At 43.6% G+C, this 25,472-nt stretch overlaps 1 protein-coding gene and 1 non-coding gene across 4 annotated transcripts in view; both read left to right on the top strand.

Annotated features, from left to right (window-relative positions):
• The window catches only part of LOC122912595 (desmoplakin), a 45,850-nt gene that overhangs the window by 15,464 nt on the left and 4,914 nt on the right, over positions 1–25,472 (top strand). For 2 of the 3 annotated variants that reach the window (XM_044258567.1, XM_044258575.1), the window contains exons 4-23: positions 376–550; positions 3,863–3,991; positions 5,199–5,249; positions 6,610–6,771; positions 7,515–7,619; positions 8,454–8,549; positions 9,071–9,196; positions 9,522–9,674; positions 11,447–11,601; positions 14,044–14,170; positions 15,642–15,843; positions 16,083–16,306; positions 16,995–17,161; positions 17,657–17,795; positions 18,329–18,522; positions 19,588–19,750; positions 20,220–20,303; positions 21,107–21,214; positions 21,727–21,825; positions 23,139–25,433. In XM_044258567.1, the coding sequence (XP_044114502.1) occupies positions 376–550; positions 3,863–3,991; positions 5,199–5,249; positions 6,610–6,771; positions 7,515–7,619; positions 8,454–8,549; positions 9,071–9,196; positions 9,522–9,674; positions 11,447–11,601; positions 14,044–14,170; positions 15,642–15,843; positions 16,083–16,306; positions 16,995–17,161; positions 17,657–17,795; positions 18,329–18,522; positions 19,588–19,750; positions 20,220–20,303; positions 21,107–21,214; positions 21,727–21,825; positions 23,139–25,433 (4,954 nt within the window). The remainder of the gene's footprint in view (positions 1–375; positions 551–3,862; positions 3,992–5,198; positions 5,250–6,609; positions 6,772–7,514; positions 7,620–8,453; positions 8,550–9,070; positions 9,197–9,521; positions 9,675–11,446; positions 11,602–14,043; positions 14,171–15,641; positions 15,844–16,082; positions 16,307–16,994; positions 17,162–17,656; positions 17,796–18,328; positions 18,523–19,587; positions 19,751–20,219; positions 20,304–21,106; positions 21,215–21,726; positions 21,826–23,138; positions 25,434–25,472) is intronic. The other variant, XM_044258584.1, reaches the window with a different exon arrangement.
• On the top strand, positions 20,356–20,462 carry LOC122897984. The gene has a single exon (XR_006382756.1). It is a non-coding gene; the product is annotated as a U6 spliceosomal RNA (small nuclear RNA).

The following is a 25,472-nucleotide window of genomic DNA, read 5'->3' on the forward strand; positions in this document are numbered from 1 at the left end:
ACAAAAATGAGACCTGTAGAGTTGGAAAAGCAGTTTAAAGCAGAAACGGGCTGTCTTGATTTTGTTGTCATGGTACGTGGGGCCCAGGATACGAGGCAAATTCCCAGGGTGAAATTTAGGGGGAAAGCAGAGGTTGCTACCAGGTTAGGCAAAGCCAGCTACACTTGCCGTGATGTTTCAGGCTCTGACCATCACAGTAGTGAGGTTTTTATATGGGATTGCAATTCAAGTCAGATGGTAAAGAATTCTCCAAATCCAACATTTGTGACCTCCATCCTGGCAATGAAGGAGATTCAGAAAGGGGGACATTTGCCTAGAACATGAGCCCATAGGCAGTTTTCCTGCAACAGTGTGATTGTTTTCCTTTCTTTTCAGACTGCTGCAGCTCCAGGAGCAGATGCGAGCCCTTTATAAAGCCATCAGCGCCCCTCGAGTCCGAAGGGCCAGCTCCAAGGGTGGTGGAGGGTACACCTGTCAGAGTGGCTCTGGCTGGGATGAATTCACCAAGCGCGTCACCAGCGAATGTCTGGGATGGATGAGGCAGCAGAGGGTAAGCACCTTCCTGATGAGGTTGGTTCTCGAATGTTCCAAGCCTGAGTGGGGCAGAGGTATAGAACGTGGCAGGCTCAGCCCCTGCGGTCTGGCCACAGAGTGGTCTGGGATTTCAGCCAGCGGCGGAAACCTGGCATTTTCCGTAGTTTCCTTATATATAATTTATTTGTAATTTTTTATTTTTTAGAGAGAGAGAGTGGTGCATACTCACGAACAAGTCGGGGAGGGATAGAGGAAAAGAGACTGAGAATCCGAGGCAGGCTCCATGTTCAGTGTGGAGCCCAATGTGGGGCTTGATCTCACAATCCTGAGATCATGACCTGAACCAAAATCAAGAGTCGGATGCCTAATTGACTGAGCCTCGCAGGTGCCCTGCCTTGTGTACAATTTAAATCGAAGGCTTCTATTTTGAAATAAATAAAACTTCCGACAGGTTTTTTTTTTTTTTTTTTTTCCCCTCTCTTGTGGCTTGGGGTAGGAGCCTCATGGTTTTCTGGTCAAAACTTCTCTCACAGGTAACACTTAGATATAATTTAATTAGTAGATTTTGAATGTCTAGCTTTTACGATTCACAACCTGAAAATGTGTTGGCCTTTATGCACCAAAAAACCTCATTGTTCTATTCATTGTTCTATCTGAATGGTAGGTGACCCCATCTGTGTTAGTGATAGGTACTTAAAAAAACGTGTTGTGGAGATGCATTTAAAATGGTAAATCCGAGAGCTGGAAACGGTAAAACTGGATATTCTGGTTTGGGCTCATCGGTTGCTTCCCTTATATTTTTGAGGTGTCAGTTGTTCTTAGGCAACCCTTACGGCACAGGTGTGGGAGGGGAGCGAAATAATGGCGACCGGAGTCTATGCTGAGCCTTTCCCCGCCATGGCAGTTTCTACAAAGTGTTTCCCCTGCTAATTATTGTTTTGTTGTTTTATGTGGTCATTATGCCCTTTAATGAACAGGTGGCATTAGAAATATGCCTTAATCTCGTCGCTGGGAATTGTATCATGCAAACTGCCTGCCAATGAGCCACCCTTCTCTGGAGATGGGGGATGTGTTAGGTTGATTGATCGGACAGACATCATTTGTGGTGCCATGCGGTCATAGTCGTAAGAAGCATTAGTCTTACTGTTTGTCGTCAGCCCAGTTTAGTAGCGGTTCTAAAGTTTTCAGCCACTCGAGATTTGGGGGGATGTATTCTTTCCTAAGTGGGTTTATGAGTCTACATGTTCATTCATTCAGTTAGTTAAGCTTTCCCCCTCCGTGTTATAAAGACGGTGCGGCCCTATCACAGAAGGTAGGGCTTCTAGAAGAGAAAAGTCCATTGTAATCCCAGAAACCAGACTAGAGTCCTAGTTTTCAGATTCCCTTTTGATCTTTGAACACACATTTCTAGAACTCTCTATATGTACTGGAACCTTACCAGAAAGTGAGTGTTCAGAAATTCTTGAAAGTGGATATGATTGACGAAAACATGGACACCCACATGCCACATTTCTATCCAGAGCACGCAGGGTTAATTGCTATTGGAGCTGTAATAAAATCCTGAGCAGCTAGGGCTGGGGGAGGGGTGGTGCTCCAGTCCCTGGGGAAGGAAGGGAGCCCTGAAAAGAAGACTTGGCAGAGCTGATGGGGCTTAAACTACGTAGGTGATGTTAGGTGAGACCACCTTTGAACCGAATTACTTAGGAAACCTCCAGTCCCTTAATTTCTTCTTAGTCAGTATGACAGTTACCTGGAAGGACAGCTCATAATTGGTCATTTTCTGCCTGCATGTTGGGTGTAGGTTCGTGACACTCCCTTGTTGCGAAGGCTCAGCATTTTTTAAGTTTTGGGAAACTTAAAAATGGCCTCGTCTCCTGGACTCAGTTTTGTGTCAGGCAGGGGAGTGTTTTTTAATAGGTGCAATTCATGAGCGAAGCTCTTCAGATCAGCTGGCCTCCAGGGTTTCAAGGGAACTAAAACTTGTTCGATCACTTCCTGCCCGTTTGCTCTGGGATTCTCTGGGGCCCTTTCCCTCTTATCCTTCTTCCCCCAAGCATAGCCCGCATTCTTTCTCACTCCCCTGAGGGACTGAGCTGCAGGCCAGGCCAGCTGATAAGGGAGCAGTGTTCCTCCTCATGATCTGTAGGCAGTCACACATCTCCTGTGCCAGGCTTTTGTTTTGTTTCCCTGATTTGTGCTTCTGCTGATGGACGGGTCAGATACTGCACCCCTGGCTGGTAATGAGGGGCGGGCACGGGAGCCTGGTCATCTCATTAACTTCCCAAGTGCACTCACCTGTTTCTGCTTGCCGAGGAAGAGAAAGGGCGAAGTCCTAGGTAACTTTCGGCAGTCTGGCTGAAATGGCTCCCCTCTCTGAAGGCTTGCCAAGTGTATTAGGACATGGATGTGGCTTAGAACAATGTGTGTTATGTTCTTGCCGCAATACCAGACTGGAATGTTTGCCCTTGGCATGTCTAAGAGATGACACAGGTGATTTGGAAATTTACATGAGCTCATGCGAAAGACCGATGAGCTGATAGACTTGTGGATCAGAATGCTTGATTCTTATTATGGGATGTTCTTAAATTCAAAGTAGGGGAGACTCAAATTGGAAAGGGAGTCAGATTTAATGTTTAAAGAGTTCACATACACCCACCATCTTAATATTGCCAGCATTAATTGAAATGAGCTTTGAGTATGCTCTGTAGCAACTTCTCTTTGAAATGGGCTACAGAGAGTTCGGCATCCTGAAAGATGATGGGAAACACTGAATTTAAAGCGTTGACAATTACAGGGATCAAAACAATTTAAAGGAATAAACAATGCAAAATACTTTTAGGTAGGTTGTTTAGCTTGGGCCATAGTACATGACTAAGCTTAATGAATTATCTCACGGTTGAAAATGACTGAGTATAGAAACTTCTGTCAGTAATTTCTAATGTGTCATACATAGATATGCACACCTATTACACACACATACACACACACACCCTGCTTGTACACAGGTAGATTTTTTGGTCCCCCCCCCCCGCCAAAGGACATGATGTAGCTTTCAGGAATCTCATTCCTCCATCATCTCTCTTCAGCTGTGTTGAGCTGGGGTTCAACAAGTGGGGGGAAGTATTGGGCCAGCCCCGTTCTCTGTTGGAGAGTTCCAAGCCTTTACACAATTTTTTTTTGGTTTTGAAAATACTGAATATATACATCTTCGGTTTTATCAGAATGGGAGTTATATATGTCCCTTGGTGCTCGGACCCCTGATGCGAGGGGTAGGGTGAGTTGGATGCAAAGCATCGGGCATGAAGGCACACTCTCTTTCCCCCGGCAGGCGGAGATGGACATGGTGGCCTGGGGCGTGGACCTGGCCTCTGTGGAGCAGCACATCGACAGCCACAGGAGCATCCACAACGCCATCGGGGACTACCGCTGGCAGCTGGACAAGATCAAAGCCGACCTGGTACTTGGAGATGTTTCAGTTGTCGAGTCTTGGAAAAGCATACCGAAGCATTGTGTCGTTCCTCAATCCTGGGCATTTTTGGCTGAGATATTAGCCCAAGATGGCTCCCCCAATGGACTGGAAATTTCTAAAAATCCCATTTCATAAATGGGGAAGTGGACTCGGTAGACCTAGTAGAGATTGTGTTAACTCTTAAGGAAGACATAAGCAAAAGGCAAAGGGCGTACCCGCCCTTTGGTTTTGTGCATAGTTTGTAGATGAGTGTTTTTGAGGTGGGGGGGGGATGGTGGGGTGTTTTTGTTTGTTGTTTTCAGCAAGCAGAGCATCTCTTCAAATAGAGCACAGCAATTGTAGAGTTTGAGTTTTGTGGGCTTGGCAAATCCTTTCTTATATGTCTCTTACCGACACTCTTCCTTGAAGCTGGGTCAAGAATTGCATCATGAAATAATCACCTGGTTTTTATTTTTTTTTAATCTTTTGAAAAAAGAATTTATTTATTTATTTATTTGTCCCAGAGAGAGAGAGAGGGCAGGGCGCACAAGCAGGCAAAGTGCCAGGCAGAGGCGGAGAGAGAAGTAGGCTCCCTGCCAAGCAAGGACTCGATCCTAGGACCCTGGGATCATGACCTTAGCTGAAGGCAGTGGTTAACCAACTGAGCCACCCAGGCGCACACTACCCCCCACCTTTTTTTTTTTTTAAGTTTTTATAATCACCTGGTTTTTAGTGCCCGGTTCCTACCCAGGTCTCCATGCTTTTAAATCCCTCTTTTTTTTTTCCTTTTCTTTTTTTTTTTTTTTTTTTTTTACTTTGACCAGAGATACTCATGCTCACTTGTACTGCCTTTTTTTTTCTCCCCTTACTTTTGTCCCCCTAAGTCTCTGACAAATTTCTCCCTCTTTTCTCTAAGATCTGGGGAGTTCTAAATTATATTGTCACACTTAACATTTTTCAACAAGTGAGTCCTCACGTGACAGTGATCGACCCTCTACTTTGTGGAGATGGTACCACTGCGCCAGCGCAGGGAGAGGCTTGCCTTCAAGTCCAACCGGGAAAAGGTCCCTGTGGGTAAACGTTTCTATAGAGCAAACACTTCTTTCTACCGAGTGATCTGAAGTCATTATCTGACAAAAGGGAGGTTCAGAAGGGCTGTGGTTGGTATACACACCCACAAGGGGAATTAAATAATTACTCACTGTTTGCCTTCTAGCGGGAGAAATCTGCCATCTACCAGTTGGAGGAGGAGTATGAAAACCTGCTGGTAAGCTGACTGACTGCTGCAGTCTCTGTGTTCAGTCTGGTTCCGTTCCATTAAAATGCAGCCCGCCTGGGCGAGAGGAACCTGACGGCCGAGGGAGTATCTGGGTATATGTGCGGTGCCTGGAGATGCTACTTCTGGTCTCCTGGCCGGTTTCCTTGAGAAGTGAGTGTTAGACTGTTTTCTGGAAACCGTACCCGGTGCTGTTCTATCCTAAGTTGAGAGTCACGTAGATAGCACCTATTTTAAGTACTTAGAGTTAAAGAAATAAAGCTTTTCCACTTGTGACTTGCAACCTTTTTTTGAAGTATAAGCAAAAATAAGACTCGTTTTCCCCAGAGAGGGGTTTCTTAGCCCATTATCATCATTTTTTAAAAAAAGATTTTATTTATTTATTTGAGAGAGACAGAGATCACAAGTAGGCAGAGAGGCAGGCAGAGAGAGAGGAGGAAGCAGGCTCCCCGCTGAGCAGGGAGCCCGATGCGGGGCTCGATCCCAGGACCCTGGGATCATGACCTGAGCCGAAGGCAGAGACTTAACCCACTGAGCCACCCAGGTGCCCCCATGATCACCATTTTATGACAAAGTGGGAATCAATTCACTGGTCTGGTAAGAAGAAGAGCTGTTGTCTTTTTTGTTTTTTTTTAACCTATTTGTGTCACCTTCACCTTTTCAGTATTTCCTTGTGGTAGTGATCCTTTGTATTGATTGATTGATTTTAAAGATTTATTTAATTTTTGAGAGAGAGAGACAGAGAGAGAGAGAGCGTGAGTCAGGGGAAAGGCAGGGGGAGAGGGAGAGAGAGAGAGAAGCCGCAGAGCCTGACTCGAGACTTGATCCCAGGACCCCGAGATCATGACCCCAGCTGAAATCAAGAGTGGGACGCTCAACTGACACAGCCACCCAGGTGCCCTGGCGGTGATCCTTTTTAAATAGTGTAACTAGCAGGGACACAAGTGTCCTATCAAGTCTGGCCGTGGCTGACCGTCCCTTGAATTTTGGGGGTGCGGAAGAGGGCAGGAAAAGCTTTATTTATCTTTTTAAGATTTGAATTTTCCCCTTGTAATCTGAAACTAATTATTAAACCCAAACCTCAGTGTCTGGGTCAAGATCCTTCTGAATTAGGCTCTTCCAATAATCTAAAATTGTTCCCTTGTTCGTCGTAGGTTTGGATGGGTCTTTTTTACATACTAGAGGGTCACTGAACATTTTATTGGTTCATGTGATTTAATTGGTTAATTAATTAATTAATTAAATTATTTTTTGGTGAAAGGGACCACACAGACCAATCTCTGGAATCTGCAGAGAATCCCATTAACGTGCCGGCTGTCACCCTAACGCTGCTTTTGAACTTCCCGTGCAGAAAGCGTCCTTCGAGAGGATGGATCACCTGCGGCAGCTGCAGAACATCATCCAGGCCACATCCCGAGAGATCATGTGGATCAATGACTGCGAGGAGGAGGAGCTTCTGTACGACTGGAGTGACCGCAACACCAACATCGCCCAGAAGCAGGAGGCCTTCTCTGTAAGCTCGCCCCTCCCGCCCGTAGACGTGAGGCTCCTGCCTGGGGATGGATGGGGATGAACCCAATCAGCTACTTGGAATCCAGCCTCTGCTGAAGTGGTCTTGGGGAGCCATTCCTTTCTGGAAGCTTTTCAGGGACTCCAGAGAGGCGATGCATTGCTTAATATCCCGGAAGCCCGTAGAGAGGGTCATCAGGCATTCCGATATCCCAGAGTATGGGTAGCACAGTAGGAGGGGGATTAGAACCCACAATTAGAAGATCTCTGCGTTACTTGTCACCGTCCCTTTACCTCCATTACCTGTGGATTTGGGCAAGAAATGTCACCAGTATGCCCTCTGCCAGGTACTGGGTGACCTCAGACATTCTCTTTGGTCTTTTTTTTTTTAAAGATTTTATTTATTTATTTGACAGAGGGAGATCACAAGCAGGCAGAGAAGCAGGCAGAGAGAGAGGAGGAAGCAGGCTCCCTGCTGAGCAGAGAGCCCGATGTGGGACTCGATCCCAGGACCCTGAGATCATGACCTGAGCCGAAGGCAGCGGCTTAACCCACTGAGCCACCCAGGCGCCCCCATTCTCTTTGGTCTTAAAACTGCTCTGATTCTGAAGGAAACCATAACATGATTCTTTGAGTTGTTAATTTCCACAGCGCAGTTTTGAGTTCTGACTTCCCTTGAATACGGCAGAAATGCTGGAAGGCTAATGGTGACTTGCTTTGAAGGGTCGGTTTTTCTCTCATTTACAGATACGCATGAGCCAACTGGAGGTTAAGGAAAAAGAGCTCAATAAACTTAAACAAGAAAGTGACCAGCTTGTCCTCAATCAGCATCCGGCTTCAGACAAAATTGAGGTAGGCTTCATGTGATTTATATTTTTAATTAGAGGAAAAAAAAGGGAACTTTTCATATATATTTTGGGATCAACACCCTAGATTGGCAGTTGGCAAGTTTTTCTGGAAAGGACCAAATAATACACATTTTAGGTTTGCAGACCATTTGGTTTCTGTTGAAATTACGTGACTCTGTCATTATAGTATGAAAGCAGTCATAACAATATGTAAGTGAAGGAGCATGGCTGTGTTCCAATAAAACTTTATTTATAAATGCAGGCAGTGGGCCAGATGTGGCCCTGGGGCTATGGCTTGCTGACCCCTGCCCTGCAGAGGCTGCCATCTGTGGGCTGTGCTCAAGGCTGACATTAGCTGGTATGACATCAACTGTTATGGCCATACTGGTTGTTAAAGAACAAAACAAAGTGTTTTCCTATCAGTTGGTGAGAGTCACTGCCTTAAGACCCATAAGCCCTCTGCATGGGTTCCTCGGACGTACCCATCATCTAGCGGCAGAATAGGGACAGGGTGTCCTGGAGCGACCCTGTGACAGTTCTGCCTCTAGTTTCTGCTCTAATTCTGATTAGTCAGTGGCTATGCCATTTGAGTGAGTATTTTGACCAATACTCCTAATGGTATCTATTTGCTAAAACTGGTTTTTAGGTTGAATTGCTACCATACCATGAGTTCCCTGTTGGGAAATTCTGTTTTCACTCTTTAGAAAAACGTTTGCTTGAGTGGGTATTCTATAAAGAAATGTTTTGTAGATTTTACTGGGGGTCACATACCTGTGAAAGGACAGATGTCCTTATATGCCTGAGCGGTGACGTGACAGCGGATGTTTTCTTGCTTCAGGCCTATATGGACACTCTTCAGACTCAGTGGAGCTGGATTCTTCAGATCACCAAGTGCATTGACGTTCACCTCAAAGAAAATGCTGCCTACTTTCAGGTTTTTATGCTTAGTTGTAATTTAATTGTCGTTTAGGTCCTAATACCTTATTTTTTGGAATGTATTTTGTAAAAGCACGAAAAACAACCTTGGAAATATTTTACAAATACCACTTATTGGCTTTCAGTTTAGAAGAGCATAGATTGGTGACCTGGGCACCCGTCGCTCAGATGGCTCTTACTGTCACATGACTTAATACCGTTTCTTAAGCCACCTGTTAACTAGACCCCAGAAAGGTAGTCCTTGACCTGGAAGTACTGGAAATAGTAGGAAATACTAGACATTGCTGAGTGCCTTTTCATGAACACGCAATCATGCTCATCTTTATTTATCATCTTTATTTTTCTCAAGATTTTATTTATTTGACTGAGAGAGATAGCGAGAGAGGGAACACAAACAGGGGGCATGGGAGAGGGAGAAGCTGAGCAGGGAGCCTTAGGCGGGGCTCGATCCCAGGACCCTGGGATCATGACCTGAGAGGAAGGCAGACGCTTAACGACTGTCACGCTCATCATCAACAGTTCTTTGAAGAGGCCCAGTCAACCGAAGCCTACCTGAAAGGCCTTCAAGACTCCATCAGAAAGAAGTACCCCTGTGACAAGAACATGCCCCTGCAGCGCCTGCTGGACCAGATCAAGGAGCTGGAGGTACCATCGCCAAATGAAAACAGAGAGAATACTGATTACTTGATGTGGAAGTTCCTTTGGGAAAAAGCATGCTTCAAATTCTAGCCCCTTAGGCTTTTCACGCAATGACGTTCTTTCCAGCCCACTTACTTCCCAGCTCTGTAGCTTCCGAAGTGGCTAAAAGTCCCTGCAAAGGGGTTAGTTTGTGGCTTTTTGGAGCTCATGCCACGTGAGCAATGTCTCATCTGTCATGTCGTAGCAGCTGGGCTGCTGTCCCTTACAGGTCTTCTGTGACGTTCACAGAGTTATCGGCGTGATGAAAATACGATCTTATTTGCAATTGCAGAAAGAACGAGAGAAAATCCTCGAATACAAGCGTCAGGTACAGAACTTGGTCAACAAGTCCAAGAAGATCGTGCAGCTGAAACCACGGAACCCGGACTATAGGAGCAACAAACCCATTATTCTCAGGGCTCTCTGTGACTACAAACAAGATCAGGTGGGCACCGTTATTTGGGGGTGAAGCCCAAGTTTTCCCCTTTCTTTACAGTGAGAGTTTTGCCAAAGAGGGAGGAGAGTTTAATCCAGGTTTCAGTGGGCAGCACAGTAAATACCTTTCTTTCATACACAAAGCAGCAAGCCGTGGAAATGCAGCAGCTCTGTCCAGAGTCCTTATCAGAGTCTTTAGGACAGCAAGTATTTAAGGGCTATTTTATTTTTAATTAAAAAAAATTTTTTTTTTGGTAAAGATTTTGTTTCTTTGAAAGACCAGAGGGAACAGAAGCGGAAGGAGGGGCAGTGGGGGGGACAGACTCCTCACTGAGCAGGGAGCCCCACGAGTTGGGGGGAGCTTCCCAGGACCCTGGGATCATGACCTGAGCCTAAGGCAGATGCTTAACTGACTGAGCCACCCAGGTGCCCCTAGACTATTCATTTTAAGTCTTAATACTTCTCTTCTTCTAATACACAAAACTTTATCTGTGAGTATTCTTTAAATCTTAAATTCTAAAATCTTTAAGTTTCTTGAAATCTCTTTTAATTTCTGACATAAAAGAAATGAGAGATATGACCATTATGCTGCAGGGGAAGTGACGATCAGTGCAGATTTTCTGTCATCACAGAACACATCAATTCTGTGGGCTCTGCAGTACCTACAAGCATCTATATGGAACGATGACTTGGTTTTACTAATTATTTGTGTAATTCCCACAGCTCTGATTTTTTTTTTTAAGATTTTATTTATTTATTTGACAGAGATCACAAGCAGGCAGAGAGGCAGGCAGAGAGAGAGGAGGAAGCAGGCTCCCTGCTGAGCAGAGAGCCCGATGCAGGACTCGATCCCAGGACGCTGGGATCATGACCTGAGCTGAAGGCAGAGGTTTTAACCCACTGAGCCACCCAGGTGCCCCCACAGCTCTGATTTCTTATAAGAATTATGGAGGGTTTAAGAAACATGATCAGTTGCTTAGATGAGTGTTGTAAAACAGTGGGGTTTATTCTGGCAGGAAGAAATATTTTAAGAACTTACATGGAGAGGAGAAGTCGAAATACAGATTGAAATACGTAAATATCAAGCTCGTTACATTTACCAGTGAGGACAGTTGTCATATCCAAAGTGTACCCCTTTCAAGAAGCCAGGGAGTTAATTTAGAAAGTGAGGTGTTCTGATGTTGGAGTTAATTTAGAAAGTTGTTTTTCTGGGGGACCTGATGCCAGAATTTCTTGTTTTTACTTCTAAATTTTAAGAGAGAATACATGTGCCAAGTGAGTCCCACATCGTAGATCTAATATGTAAAATATGAACTCACAAAAATAGGAAAGCTATGGGGTGAGTTTTTGCTTTACGAAAGGATTTCTCACTTTATAAATGGATTCTCTGGGCTTTCTTTGGAAAGTTACTTTACCTAAATCACTATAGACAGCTTTTAGGCTCCTGTGCATTGTTTAATGCATCAGTATTGTTGGAATGTGTAAAGATCATCTTCATTTAAAGAAATATAACAAGGGCCACCTGGGTGGCTCAGTCAGTTAAGCATCTGACTCTTGATTTCAGCCCGGGTCTTGTTCTCACTGTTGTGAGTTCAAGCCCCACGCTGGGCTCCATGATGGGCGTGGAGCTTATTTAAAAAAAAATAAAATAGAAAAAGAAAAATAATAAGGTAAAAGCTCAAATGGTTTGTACAGTTTTATCTCTAGTTCTTTCTTTGAGAAAAAAAGGTAATCATGTGTACTCATGAGTAAAGCCAAAACACGGGGCCGCTTGCCTTACAGAAAATCGTGCACAAAGGGGATGAGTGCATCCTGAAGGACAATAATGAGCGCAGCAAGTGGTATGTGACGGGTCCCGGAGGCGTGGACATGCTCGTCCCTTCCGTTGGTCTGATCATCCCTCCTCCAAACCCTCTGGCCGTAGACCTCTCGTGCAAGTAAGTTGTTGAAGTTTCTAGTAGCCACAACAGGAATTTGAGTGTGGAAAAATAGGGCACATGCTTGTACAAGAAACACAGACATGCCCTGTTTCACAAAAATCCCCTCCCATGAAAAAAGGAGCTTCAGGAAGGTCCCTTGCATTGTCATGCAACTTTATGTTGAAGAACTCTAGTTTTTATTGGAAGGTAAAAGAGAATGTCTGACTGTAGGGGGGCTGGAGGAAACTTTTTAAAATACTGAATATTTAATATGTAAATATTAAACAATACAGTACTGCCCAAGCAGTGGGCCAAATTAGAAATCAAACAGCAAACCAAAATATGTCTCAAAACAAAAGAAAAACTCCACAATATTCCAAAACCTATGGGGTGCAGCAAAAGGAGATATAGTAGTAAAATTTATCTATAAATGCTGATATTAAGAAAAAAAGTTCAAATAAACAACATTATACCACAGGGAACTAGAAAAAGAAACTTAGCTGTAATTTACTAGAGGGAGGAAAAAACAAAGAAAAACAGAAATAAATAAAATAAAGACTAGAATAAACAATAACATAATATTGAAAGTTGATGATTAGTTTTTCTAAAAAGAGGAACAAAATTAGCAGTACTTTAACTACAGTAGCTAAGGGGAAAAAAAGAGAGAAGACTCAAAAATCAAAATTAGAAATGGAAGAGAAAACAGTATAAAAATTAACTACAGAAATATGTAGTATGATTAACAGATTGCTGTAAAGAATCATATACTAACAAATCAGATAACTTAAGGAAAAAAACCCAGATAATTCCTAAAAAATGCACAAGTTACCAAGAGTGAATCATGAATCTTGAATCCAAGTAACAGGAAATTTTCTTAGACCAGTAACAAGAGTGAAAGTGGAATTAGGAATTAAAAATCTCCCAGCACAGAAAAGCTCAAGACCACATGGTTTCATTGGTGAATTCTACCAAACATTTAAAAAATTAATTAATGACAATCTTTATCAAGATCTTACAAATAATGGAATAGAGGAAACAGATCCAAAATCATTCCATGAGGACCTTACGACCCTGACCAAAGCAGGATAAAAATAACATAAGAACAAAACAGTCTAGTTTGTCCCATATAAGAATTGCTACTCTGACTTTCTTTTGAAATTTACATAATAAATGTTTTTTATTTGCATAATGTTTCTCTGCCTTCTCACTTTCAATCTGCAGGTGTATTTCAGTCTAAAATGAGTCTCTTGTAGGAAGCATATAGATGGGTCTCCTTTTTTTTTTTTCCATTCTGACACCCTGTGTATTTTGATTGGAATATTTAGTCTGTTTACAGTCAAAGTAATTATTGATAGATATTTATTTATTGCCATTTTATTACTTGTTTTGTCATTGTTTTTGGAGATGTTCTCAGATTCTTTCTTGAGTTTGTGACTTTTTGTCTCTTCTTTGTGCACAAAGAGTCTCCTTTAATATTTCCTGCAGGTCTGGGTTAGTGGTCATCAACTCCTTTAGTTTTTGTTTGTCTGGGAAACTCTTTATCTCTCCTATTCTGAATGATAGCCTTGCTGGATAGAATATTCTTGGCTGCAGATTTTTCCTATTCAGCACTTTGACTATATCATGTCACTCCCTTCTGGCTTGCCAAGTTTCTGTTGAGAAATCTTCGGCTAACCTTACAGGTTTTCCTTTGTAAGTTAAGGACTTCTTTGTCTTGCTGCTTTTAAGATTTTTTTCTTTCTCACTATATTTTATGAATTTAATTACAATATGTCTTTGTGTTGGCCTGCTTTTGTTGATTTTGGTGGGGGTTCTCTATGCCTCCTGGATCTGGATGTCCGTGAAGAAACAATTCTTACCATGTTATCTTGAAGGCATTGTTTCAAAGTTCTTCTTCCATTCTTAGACTATCACTAATTTTGCAGGTAGCCACAAATATAAAAAGCCCTTCGTTTTAATACCTGCTCATGAGCATGGAAGTAGAGCTTTCATTGTACAGATTGCCCCTGGCAGATTCTTGTCTATTTTTTATCATGGAAATCCTCAGCCTTACACGGAATAGGAAGGGTAGCAAAATGAGCCCATATGCTCATTTCCAAGCTGCAGTAGCCATCGGCATCCCATGACTGGTTTCTCCCTGTCATCCTGCATGGTGTTAGACCTCTGTCAATTAAAAAGTTGCTGACAAACAACACGAGAACAAAGAAATGTATATTTTGACCCAAAGTTCGTTATCTCTACTAATGTAGATCATCGAGAATGAGCTTTGGGGAAGCAACTTAGTCCAGATCCATTGAAATGTTGAGTGTTTAAAAAATATACATTTAAAAAACATACATTTACTCTCTTCATTCTTGTTGTAGTTTTCTATGTGGTGTGTAAGCATGGCAAGGTTTCCTGTTTGGGTCAGGGTTTGAAAGGCGGGCTTCAGCGTGTTTTCTTTCCCCTTGTGCCTTCTAGGATCGAGCAGTACTATGAGGCCATCTTAGCTCTGTGGAACCAGCTGTACATCAACATGAAGAGCCTGGTGTCCTGGCACTACTGCATGATTGACATCGAGAAAATCAGGGCCATGACCATCGCCAAGGTACATCCTTAGGACCATTCAGGCTGCTGGCGGGTGCCCCACGCTATTCCCCAGGGTGCTTGTTCCTGCCAGACACACCGACTAGCAGCTGAGGCTTTGGTATTTCATCTGGAGAGTTAGCTCAGCCTGCCTGAGTGGTTAAGGTCCATCCCACAAAGGATGGGAGGGAGTCACACGCAGCTGGCTCTGGTACAGATGGAAGTACAAATTAAAGTTGCCTGGCAACCAAGTAACAGAAGGGCCCATGGAAAAGGCATGAGGTCCTGTAATACCCTGGATCTGATTCTCCTTTGAAGTAATAGAAAGCTAGGTCATCGATTATTAACTGGATATCTCAGAAGTGAAAGGTGGAGTAGAGTTCTCAGAATAACACCCAAAACATTAGTTCTATAGACCAGTGGTTTTCGAGTTGTGGTCTGAAGAATTCCAGCTTCAGGGGGCTCCTCTAGCAATGACAGGGCCAGCAGAGAGGAGAGAGGCACAGAATGGATAAGTCTATTACTCCCCCTTTTCTCCATTTTCAGTTATTGCAGCTTTGCTGGAACCTGCTTTAGATTTGCAACTTCTCAGTAATATTTCCTGTGACGAATAAAATTCTGTAGAAAAAAAATAGACAATGCACTGCTGTAGCCCTTAGGAGTAATCTTGGAGTTCTCAAGGTCTATATGTGTGTGTGTGTGTATAAAATATAATGCAATATATATATACATATATATTGTATCTCTCAAATAAATAAGTAAATATATATATACATATATGTATATATATGCACATACATGTATATATGTATGTATATATATACATATGTACAATAAGTAAATAAATAAGTAAATATATATACATATATGTATATATAAGTAAATAAGTATATAAGTATATAAATAAGTAAATAAGTATATGTATATATGTAAATATATACATATATATGTATATATATGCACATACATGTATATATATGTATGTATGTATATACATATATACAATAAGTAAATAAATAAGTAAATATACACATATGTATATATATTTACTTATTTATTTATATATATTTACTTATTTACTTATATATATACATATACATACATATATACATACATACATATACATATATACATGTATGTGTATATATATATACATACAGATATGTATATATATATATTTACATATTTATTTGAGAGAGAGAGAGAGCACACACTATAGGGGGAAGGGGCAGAGGGAGAGGGAGTCTCAGGCTGACTCCGCACAGAGCCTGATGTGGGACTCAATCTCACAAGCTTGAGATTGTGACCTGAGCCAAAACCAAGAGTCAGATACTTAACCAACTGTGCCACCGAGGTGCCCCAAAGACCTTTTGTATCCTAATGGGCCTCTGACAAGTATTGCCTTAAGGCCCCTCTAGCATAGGGCATTTTCTGGCACTTTTCTTGTTCACGGCATGGGGACGATCCAACACTCCTGCCTGGTTTACTTCCAGCTGAAAACCATGCGGCAGGAAGATTACATGAAGACAATATCTGACCTTGAGCTGCATTACCAAGAGTTCATCAGAAACAGCCAGGGCTCAGAGATGTTTGGAGATGACGACAAGCGGAAGATGCAGTCTCAGTTCACGGACGCCCAGAAGCACTACCAGACCCTGGTGATCCAGCTCCCCGGCCACCCCCAGCACCAGACAGGTTTGGGGCATCTTTTTCTTTGTCTCAACCACACACACACCCATCTCCAACAGAAAGTAATTTGCATACAACTAGTTTCAGAATCCAAAATAACATATCTAAAGTCACTTATACTCTAAATATTCAGAATCAAATCAAAGGAGGGAGCTACAGTTTGTGCAGTATGGGTAGTTTTTGAGGCCAAGCACCCTTCTAGCTAGGAATTCTCTGACGTTTGCGGTCCTAACATCTTTTTACAGTCACCACCACTGAAATCACTCATACTTCCTGCCAAGATCTCAACCATAATAAAGTGATTGAAACCAACCGAGAAAATGACAAGCAAGAAACATGGCTGCTGATGGAGCTCCAGAAGATTCGCAGGCAGATGGAGCACTGTGAGGGCAGAATGACCCTTAAAAACATGCTCCTCGCAGACCAGGGGTCTACGCACCACATCACAGTGAAAATAAATGAGCTGAAGGTAGGCCTCCAGCATTGTTTCAACCAATACTAGCTATATTTGTATTTATCTGTGAACTAATTAAAAAACCAATTGGTTTAAATATTTATAGAGAAGAAGCATGAATTTTCAAGAAAACAGGCTTCTGGCAGGATTTCCTTTTTTATCTCCTCTGCTTTCAGTTTGTAGAAGGTTACCAGGCTGGGGATTAAGCCACCTTTTTGTTCGTTTGTGGGTTGCTGGATCAGGGTACAGCATTTCCCTTTGTGGGACATAGGGAAAGTTTTCATAGACATTAATTTGGTTGCTGCCTGATACCACCTATGGTATGGGCTAAACAGATAGAATTATTTTTATTTATAGACAGAAGACTGACACGGAGAGATTCGATGGGGTGAGGCAGGTGTTGGTAAAAGCTCAAAGCCATGGACAGATCTGGGACTGCAGCCTCGGTGTTTGAACTCCCCTCTCCGTGATCTTTTCTGCTCAGCCATGCCTGGGCACTGCACTGGGAAGTGCAAGTTACATACCCTACAGAAGAGGGCCATGTTTACACCGTGCTGATAAGGCCTCCCCAAAGAATGAAATGAAATGTCAACTCTGTCTCTCGAGGCTTTTCCATTTAGTGGGCTTGTTCGGGGCAAAAAAAAAAAAGGACCCTAAGAATCGAATGGCTACATCTAGCACTTTCCTTCTTTTTTTTGAACAGAGTGTGCAGAACGATTCTCAAGCAATTGCTGAGGTTCTCAACCAGCTGAAAGACATGCTAGCGAACTTCAGAGGTTCGGAAAAATACTGCTACTTACAGAATGAGGTCTTTGGGCTGTTCCAGAAACTGGAAAATATCAACGGTGTGACAGATGGCTACTTAAACAGGTAAACGTGAGTGACCTCGGTCAGTCACACACATTCTGCTGTTCTCAGGCTTCATTTTGTCACAGTTCATTTGCATTCTCTGCCTGACTCACTGCAGCCTTGCCTCCCAATTACTCGGTTCACTACAGGCTCCCTCACATTCTTCTGTGCCTCAGGAAGAGGGTCCTCCAGCCTCGGTGTTCCTTCCACCAAGGTGAAATCTAATGTGTCTTACAGCTGAGGTATATCTGTAAGAGTCAGGACTTTGAAATCTTCAGTGAACACACAATGGCTGTCTGAATCGTGGTGCAGGGGTGGGGTAGGGGAGGGAGTCTGTTGCTCCTGCAGTTGGTGCAGGGGTGGGGCGTGGGGAGTCTGTTGCTCCTGCAGTTGTAGAATAGGCAAAATGAATTTTTTATCGGCTGTAACATTCTTTCATTAATAGCAGCCAGAGCCAAATGTTCAAAGTCTAATTATGTCACGGACAATGTTCTTGGCCTCCTTGGCTCCTTGCAGCTTATGCACAGTGAGAGCTCTACTCCAGGCTATCCTGCAGACAGAAGACATGCTGAAGGTGTACGAAGCCAGACTCACCGAAGAGGAAACCGTGTGCCTGGATCTGGATAAAGTGGAAGCTTACCGCTGTGGACTGAAGGTAACTACAAGTCACAGTCCGTTATCACAGTGCCAGGGGTTAAAGGAAATAATGCAGGACTGCTCAGTGCCCGATCCCGAGGCTTTGGTAACTTTGTAAGGAGTCTTGAGGATTTTTGGATTTCGCTGGCCACACGTGGTTGACGTTGGTCATTATCTCTAGAACACTTGCTTTCCAGAGTGCGCTAGCAGGAACTATGTGCACAGGTAATTTGTGGTGAGATTAGTTTGCGGAATGCAGAGTTAAACATAATTAAACTGGTCTCTTTATGACAGGACTTTTCTTCCTCTTCAAGAACGTTCGTATGTGTTATAATTATTTAGGAATGGAATACAGTATGGTATTTAGCATTTCTCAAACAAATGAATTTCTCACACTGAATCTTTTGTCAATGGGGTAGCATCAGGAACTAGATCATGGACATAAATATTGGAAAATGCAATCAGTGACTATGTCTTCCTGGATTGATTAGCACTTAAAAATACAAGTGTTCCAAGAGATTAACTTGTACTCTTTTCTTTCTCCTGTGACAGAAAATCAAAAATGACTTGAACTTGAAGAAGTCCTTGCTGGCCACCATGAAGACAGAGCTACAGAAAGCCCAGCAGATCCACTCCCAGACCTCACAGCAGTATCCACTCTATGACCTGGATCTGGGCAAGTTCAGTGACAAAGTCACACAGCTGACAGACCGCTGGCAAAAAATAGATAAACAGATAGACTACAGGTGTGCCAACCTCTTTCCCTGCTTTCTTCCCGTTTGCTTGTTCCAAGATAACATCACTTGAAGTGATCACTGTCAAAGTAGTGGTTTGGTTTGGTTTGGTGTGTAAGTTAGGAACAAGGGGCACTCTGTTTTTGGAGGCAGCTTTGTTGGAAATGGGAAGTGGGTACATCACAACAGCCCAGCTTGCATCAACCCCTAACAGGTGCTTTCCAGGCTCTTAGAAAAAAAATGGAAGCCATTGATCAGGTTCTTGTAGGCCCTATGAACTCTTGTTAGGACGGTTGGAAGGAGCAGATGCTTTGAGTGAGTGTTCTTCTGAAATTTAAGAAAATTGTGTCTTCTACCCCCTCATTCCAAATGAGGATTTAAAAGTATCCTGAATTGTGATGTCGTTCCTTTTAGTAACTGCTTTTTAAAAATATCTTTATTGACTAAAAAAGAACACAGCCCTCTTTATTGATAGCTAGTTCACATGGCACACAATTCCCCACTGGCAGTGTACAGTCTAGTGAATTTTAGTGCATCAGAAGGGCATCACCATCACCACAATCTACGTCTACAACATTTTCTTTACCCTGAGAAAAAAAAGCTCTGTTCCCATTAGTAGTCATTCCCTGTTACCTCCCAACCCTCTGGCCCCAAGCAACCACCCGTCTTCCCTCTGTCTCTGTATATTTGCCTATTCCAGACATTTTGTAGGAATGGACTCAGCCCATATGTGGTCCTTTTTGAGTTTTTCCCCACTCATCATAATGTTTTCAAGGTTCCTCCTTGGGCCAGCATGTCTCCGTACTTCATTCCTTTTTATGGTTGAATAATACTTTATCGTACGGTTGTACCACATTTTATTTATTCCTTCATCCATTGGTGACTTTTGGCTATCATGAAAGATGTCCCTAGGAACATTCATGGATAACTTTTTGTATGGGTGCATGTTTCCAGTTCTGAGCATGTAGCAGGTAGAATTACTGAGCGATAACGTGTGATATCATGTGATAACTCTGTTAAATACTTTCAGGAAAGGTAGCATTGGTTTAATAATTTTATTCTTTCTGTTTCCTCCAGACTGTGGGACCTCGAGAAACAAATCAAGCAACTGAGGAATTACCGTGATAACTATCAGGCTTTCTGCAAGTGGCTCTATGATGCTAAACGCCGCCAGGATGCCTTGGAATCCATGAAGTTTGGTGACTCCAACACAGTCATGCGATTTTTGAATGAGCAGAAGGTACAAGCCAGTATGTCATTCCCTTAGAGAACGCTGCGCGTAAGCTGTTATTTTCCTCTGGTTTTCTCAGCAGTACCGAGGTTCGAAAGGGTATTTAATAATATTTCTAGTTCATCTTGTGACTGGCTGGCAGATGGCCCAAAGGAAAAATAATCGAGATACTTACAAAGAAATCAATTATTAACTAGAAATAATGTAACATTATAGTAAAGTATCTTTATAAGTTGAGTCCTTAGGATCAGAGAAGAGCACAGATTAGAAAGCTTCCTCTTAGAGAAAAAAAAGGTGACAATTGTGCTTCTCTTTGCTGAAGAGAAAACACCCTCATCTCCTAAGGTTTAGCTGTGAGAATGTGAGGTCACTGAATGTAGTAATAAACTGAGGGAAAACAGTTGTTTATCCATGTAATAATATTTATATAAAATTATTTGTACACCTTATTGTTTATAAATATTTTATTTTTGTATAGAACTTGCATAATGAAATATGTGGGAAACGAGACAAATCAGAAGAAGTGCAAAAAATTGCCGAACTTTGTGCAAATTCAATTAAGGTATGCTGGTTTCACAAAGAATGTTGGCATTTCATCAAGAATAATATTAACTGTGTTTACTTCAGCAGCACATGGACTGGAATTGGAGTGAGACAGAGAATATTAGCATGGCTCTTGCACAGGGATGACATGCAAATTTGTGAAGTGTTTTATATTTTAAAAATCTATACTATTAACTGCATTATTTTCTGATTTACTTTAAAGTGTGCACACCTCTTTTTTTAAATTTTAAAGATTTCTTTTTTTTTTTTTTTTAGAGAGCATACACACATATGCACATGCTTGAGCAGGGGGAAGGGCAAAGGGAGAGGGAGAGAGAGAATCCCAAGCAGACTCCAGGCTAAGCACAGAGCTTGATGTGGCGCTCAATCTCATGACCCTGAGATCATGACCCGAACCAAAATCAGTACTCAGATACTTAACCAACTGAGTTACCCCGGCGCCCCAAAAACTATAAACTTCTTGAGGATAGCAATTAGGCTTTCATGTAGTCTTTCCTGAACAGACCATAAAAATTTGTTAACCTTTAACTTGAATTCACTGCACATGGGCAACATCTGTGGGGGTGGGCTGGTCTTCATTCTTTACACTGGTAGTATGTGTAAAAATCTCCGTTTAGGATATAAAGATGTACCATTTGGTTTAATAATGTAACATTAGCTACTTGGACACTATCCGTTCATGATAGCCTCTGGGTTTGGTCATTAGAAATACAGCTTGTGATTAAAAACCATGCAACTGTAGCTGTCAGTGACTTGTTTGGGTCCATTAGGTATGTTTATCTTAAATTTTTTATTCGGCAGGATTATGAACTCCAGCTGGCATCATACACCTCAGGCTTGGAAACTCTCCTGAACATACCTATCAAGAGAACCATGGTTCAGTCTCCCTCTGGGGTGATTCTGCAAGAGGTAGATATGTCATTACCTGTTTCCTAGTTGTCCCCCCTACATCTTTTTTCCCTGCCCCTTTCCTCTCTTCCCTGCAGACCCCGAATTCACTGTTTGTTCCAGGGGGTCCACTCAAAACAGGTTTAAAAACAGTTTATGCTCCCTTAGTGTAGGTCATCAATATGTGATGCATTTTAGGAAATGGTCAGTGGAAGTCTGAATCTAGAGTTTATATGCTAAAATCTTTGCAGGACCTGGGTTAAAATTCAAGGCTTAATGAGGGAGGCTCTTAACAAGTGGAAAATGTCTAGCAGATTTTTAAAAGACAGCTTCTTCCCAAAGACATCAGAGAGCCTCACTGGTCAGATGGCTTCAGAGAAACACCCTAGGGTTGTGAGGTTGGAATACAATATTATCATCCCTTGGTTGTACCTCTAGATTTTGGAATTAGCACACATGAACAAGGGGAGTTCTCTCTTTAAACGATCATTTCAATTTTCAATTAAAATTCCTTTCACTCCTTTTTTTGCAAGGCTGCAGATATCCACGCTCGGTACATAGAACTACTTACAAGGTCTGGAGACTACTATAGATTCTTAAGTGAGATGCTGAAGAGTTTGGAAGATCTGAAGGTAATTTACTTACTTGATTTCCTTGGAGGATCAGAAAAGAAAAAGGAATAGAACCTATTATTATTGCCTCATTATAATCTGGATTTGGACACACTCACTGTAAACACTCACTGGTACATAGTTTGTTCATAAGTCAGGTGTGAGTTCTGTGATCTGGGATGAGGCTGTGAATGGAGTTAGGTAATATTTATAAAATTCTAGCTATATTACCTTACAAAAAAAGCCAGTAATTTCCTTTATTGTTTGGTTAAGGGATTTGCTTTATTTACTTTGTTCGTGTGTGTGTTCAGTTAAGGAAGAGAATGTCCTGGATTGGCTGGATTTGGAATTTTTATGTTGAGTAATTGTTTCATTTACTCCTCATTTCTTTTTTTTCTTTTTTTGACTTTTTAAATTATTATTATTTTTTAAAATATTTTTTTATTTTTATTTTTTTAAATAAACATATAATGTATTTTTATCCCCAGGGGTACAGGTCTGTGACTCGCCAGGTTTACACACTTCACAGCACTCACCATAGCACATACCCTCCCCAACGTCCATAACCCCACCCCCCTCTCCCAACCCCCTCCCCCCAGCAACCTTCAGTTTATTTTGTTAGATTAAGAGTCACTTATGGTTTGTCTCCCTCCCAGTCCCATTTTGTTTCATTTATCTTCTCCTGCCCCCTTAACCCCCCCTATGTTGCATCTCCACTTGCTCATATCAGGGAGATCATATGATAGTTGTCTTTCTCTGATTCACTTATTTCGCTAAGCATGATACTCTCTAGTTCCATCCACGTCGTCATAAATGGCAAAATTTCATTTCTTTTGATGGCTGCATAGTATTCCATTGTGTATATATACCACATCTTCTTTATCCATTCATCTGTTGATGGACATCTAGGTTCTTTCCACAGTTTGGCTTACTCCTCATTTCCAATACACACATTGAGTTTCTATGGAAACTTTCTACCTTGAGAGGAAACATAATTCGTGAAACCTCAAGCTTTTGATCTTGGAAGAGATGGGCTCACTTACAGACGAGGCAGGGGAAACTCAGGGTGTTGTATCATTTGCTAAGATTGTACAGATGGTTGATGGAAGAATTATGATGAGAATAGAGATCTCATGAATTTTTGTGTAGTAGCTCTCGCCTTGTATCACTCTGTATGTGTGCTTCTGTGTGTGTGTGGTGTGTGTGTGTGCCCACGTGCAGGTGTGTAAAGAGAGAGGAGACCCCAGGATGGGCTGGGAGGGGCGACGAGCAGTTTCCGTCTTACAACGGGAGATGTTTTTCTTTCAACCTAATTTCTGCTTTTACTTCCCCAGCTGAAAAATACCAAGATCGAAGTTTTGGAAGAGGAGCTCAGGTTGGCCCGGGATGCCAACTCTGAAAACTGCAACAAGAACAAATTCCTGGATCAGAACCTGCAGAAATACCAGGCGGAATGTTCCCAGTTCAAAGCCAAGCTCGTGAGCTTGGAGGAGCTGAAGAGGCAAGCGGAGCTGGATGGAAAGTCTGCGAAGCAAAACCTGGACAAGTGCTACGGCCAAATAAAAGAACTGAACGAGAAGATCACCCGGCTGACTTACGAGATCGAAGACGAGAAGCGGAGGAGGAAGGCAGTGGAAGACAGGTTTGACCAGCAGAAGAGTGACTATGACCAGCTGCAGAAGGCCAGGCAGTGCGAGAAGGAGAGCCTGGGCTGGCAGAAGATGGAGTCTGAGAAAGCCATCAAGGAGAAGGAGTACGAAATAGAGAGGTTGAGGGTTCTTCTGCAGGAGGAGGGCGCCCGGAAGAGAGAATATGAAAATGAGCTGGCAAAGGTAAGAAACCACTATAATGAGGAGATGAGTAATTTAAGGAACAAGTATGAAACAGAGATTAACATTACGAAGACCACCATCAAGGAGATCTCCATGCAGAAGGAGGACGATTCCAAAAACCTGAGGAACCAGCTTGACCGCCTCTCGAGGGAAAACCGCGACCTGAAGGATGAGATCGTCCGGCTCAACGACAGCATCCTGCAGACCACGGAGCAGCGGCGGCGGGCCGAGGAGGACGCCCTGCAGCAGAAAGCCTGCGGCTCCGAGATGCTGCAGAAGAAGCAGCACCTGGAGCTGGAGCTGAAGCAGGTCCTCCAGCAGCGCTCCGAGGACAACGCTCGACACAAGCAGTCCCTGGAGGAGGCGGCAAAGACCATCCAGGACAAGAACAAGGAGATCGAGAGACTCAAAGCCGAGTTTCAGGAGGAGGCCAAGCGCCGCTGGGAGTATGAGAATGAACTGGCAAAGGTAAGGAACAGTTACGATGAGGAGATCATCAGCTTGAAGAACCAGTTCGAGACGGAGATCAACATCACCAAGACCACCATCCACCAGCTCACCATGCAGAAGGAGGAGGACACCAGCGGCTACCGAGCCCAGATCGACGCCCTCACCCGGGAGAACCGGAGCCTGTCCGAGGAGGTGAAGCGGCTGAAGGACACGCTGGCCCAGACCACGGAGACGCTCCGGAGGGTGGAGGAGAGTGCCCAGCAGCAGAAGGCCACCGGCACCGAGGTGTCGCAGAGGAAGCAGCAGCTGGAGATCGAGCTGCGCCAGGTCACCCAGATGCGCACGGAGGAGAGCCTGCGCTACAAGCAGTCTCTCGATGATGCCGCCAAGACGATCCAGGACAAAAACAAGGAGATAGAAAGGCTCAAACAGCTGATCGACTCGGAAACCGGCGCGCGGAAGTGCCTGGAGGAGGAGAATGCGAAGCTGCAGAGGACCCAGTACGAGCTGCAGAAAGCCAACAGCAGCGCCGCCGAGACGATCGGGAAGCTGAAGCTGCAGGAGCAGGAGCTCTCGCGGCTGCGGATCGACTACGAGAGGGTGTCCCAGGAGAGGACCGTGAAGGACCAGGACATCGCACGGTTCCAGAGCTCCCTGAAGGACCTGCAGCTGCAGAAGCAGAAGGTGGAAGACGAGCTGGCCCGGCTGCGGAGGACCGCCTGCGAGGACTCGTCCAAGAGGAAGAAGCTGGAGGAGGAGCTGGAAGGCATGAGGCGGTCCCTGAAGGAGCAGGCGATCAAGATCACCAGCCTGACGCAGCAGCTGGAGCAGGCGTCCATCGTGAAGAAACGCAGCGAGGATGACCTGCGGCAGCAGAGGGACGTGCTGGAGGGCCACCTGCGGGACAAGCAGCGGACGCAGGAGGAGCTGAGAAGGCTCTCTGGCGAGGTGGAGGCCCTCCGGCGGCAGCTGCTCCAGGAGCAGGACAACGTCAAGCAGGCTCACCTGAGGAACGAGCACTTCCAGAAGGCAATCGAGGACAAGAGCCGGAGCTTGAACGAGAGCAAGATCGAAATCGAGAGGCTGCAGTCGCTCACGGAGAACCTGACCAAGGAGCACCTGATGCTGGAGGAGGAGCTGCGAAACCTGCGGCTGGAGTACGACGACCTCAGGAGGAGCCGGAGCGAGGCGGACAGCGACAAAAACACCACCATCTCCGAGCTCCGCAGCCAGCTCCAGCTGAGCAACAGCCGGACCCTGGAGCTGCAGGGGCTCATTAATGATTTACAGAGAGAGAGGGAAAATTTGAGACAGGAAATTGAGAAATTCCAAAAGCAGGCTTTAGAGGTACTCACAAATATTTGATCACAGCTTCACTGTCTTTTA

The sequence above is a fragment of the Neovison vison genome, chromosome 1 (genome assembly GCF_020171115.1).
Source record: "Neovison vison isolate M4711 chromosome 1, ASM_NN_V1, whole genome shotgun sequence".
In the NCBI taxonomy this organism is placed as follows: Eukaryota; Metazoa; Chordata; class Mammalia; order Carnivora; family Mustelidae; genus Neogale; species Neogale vison.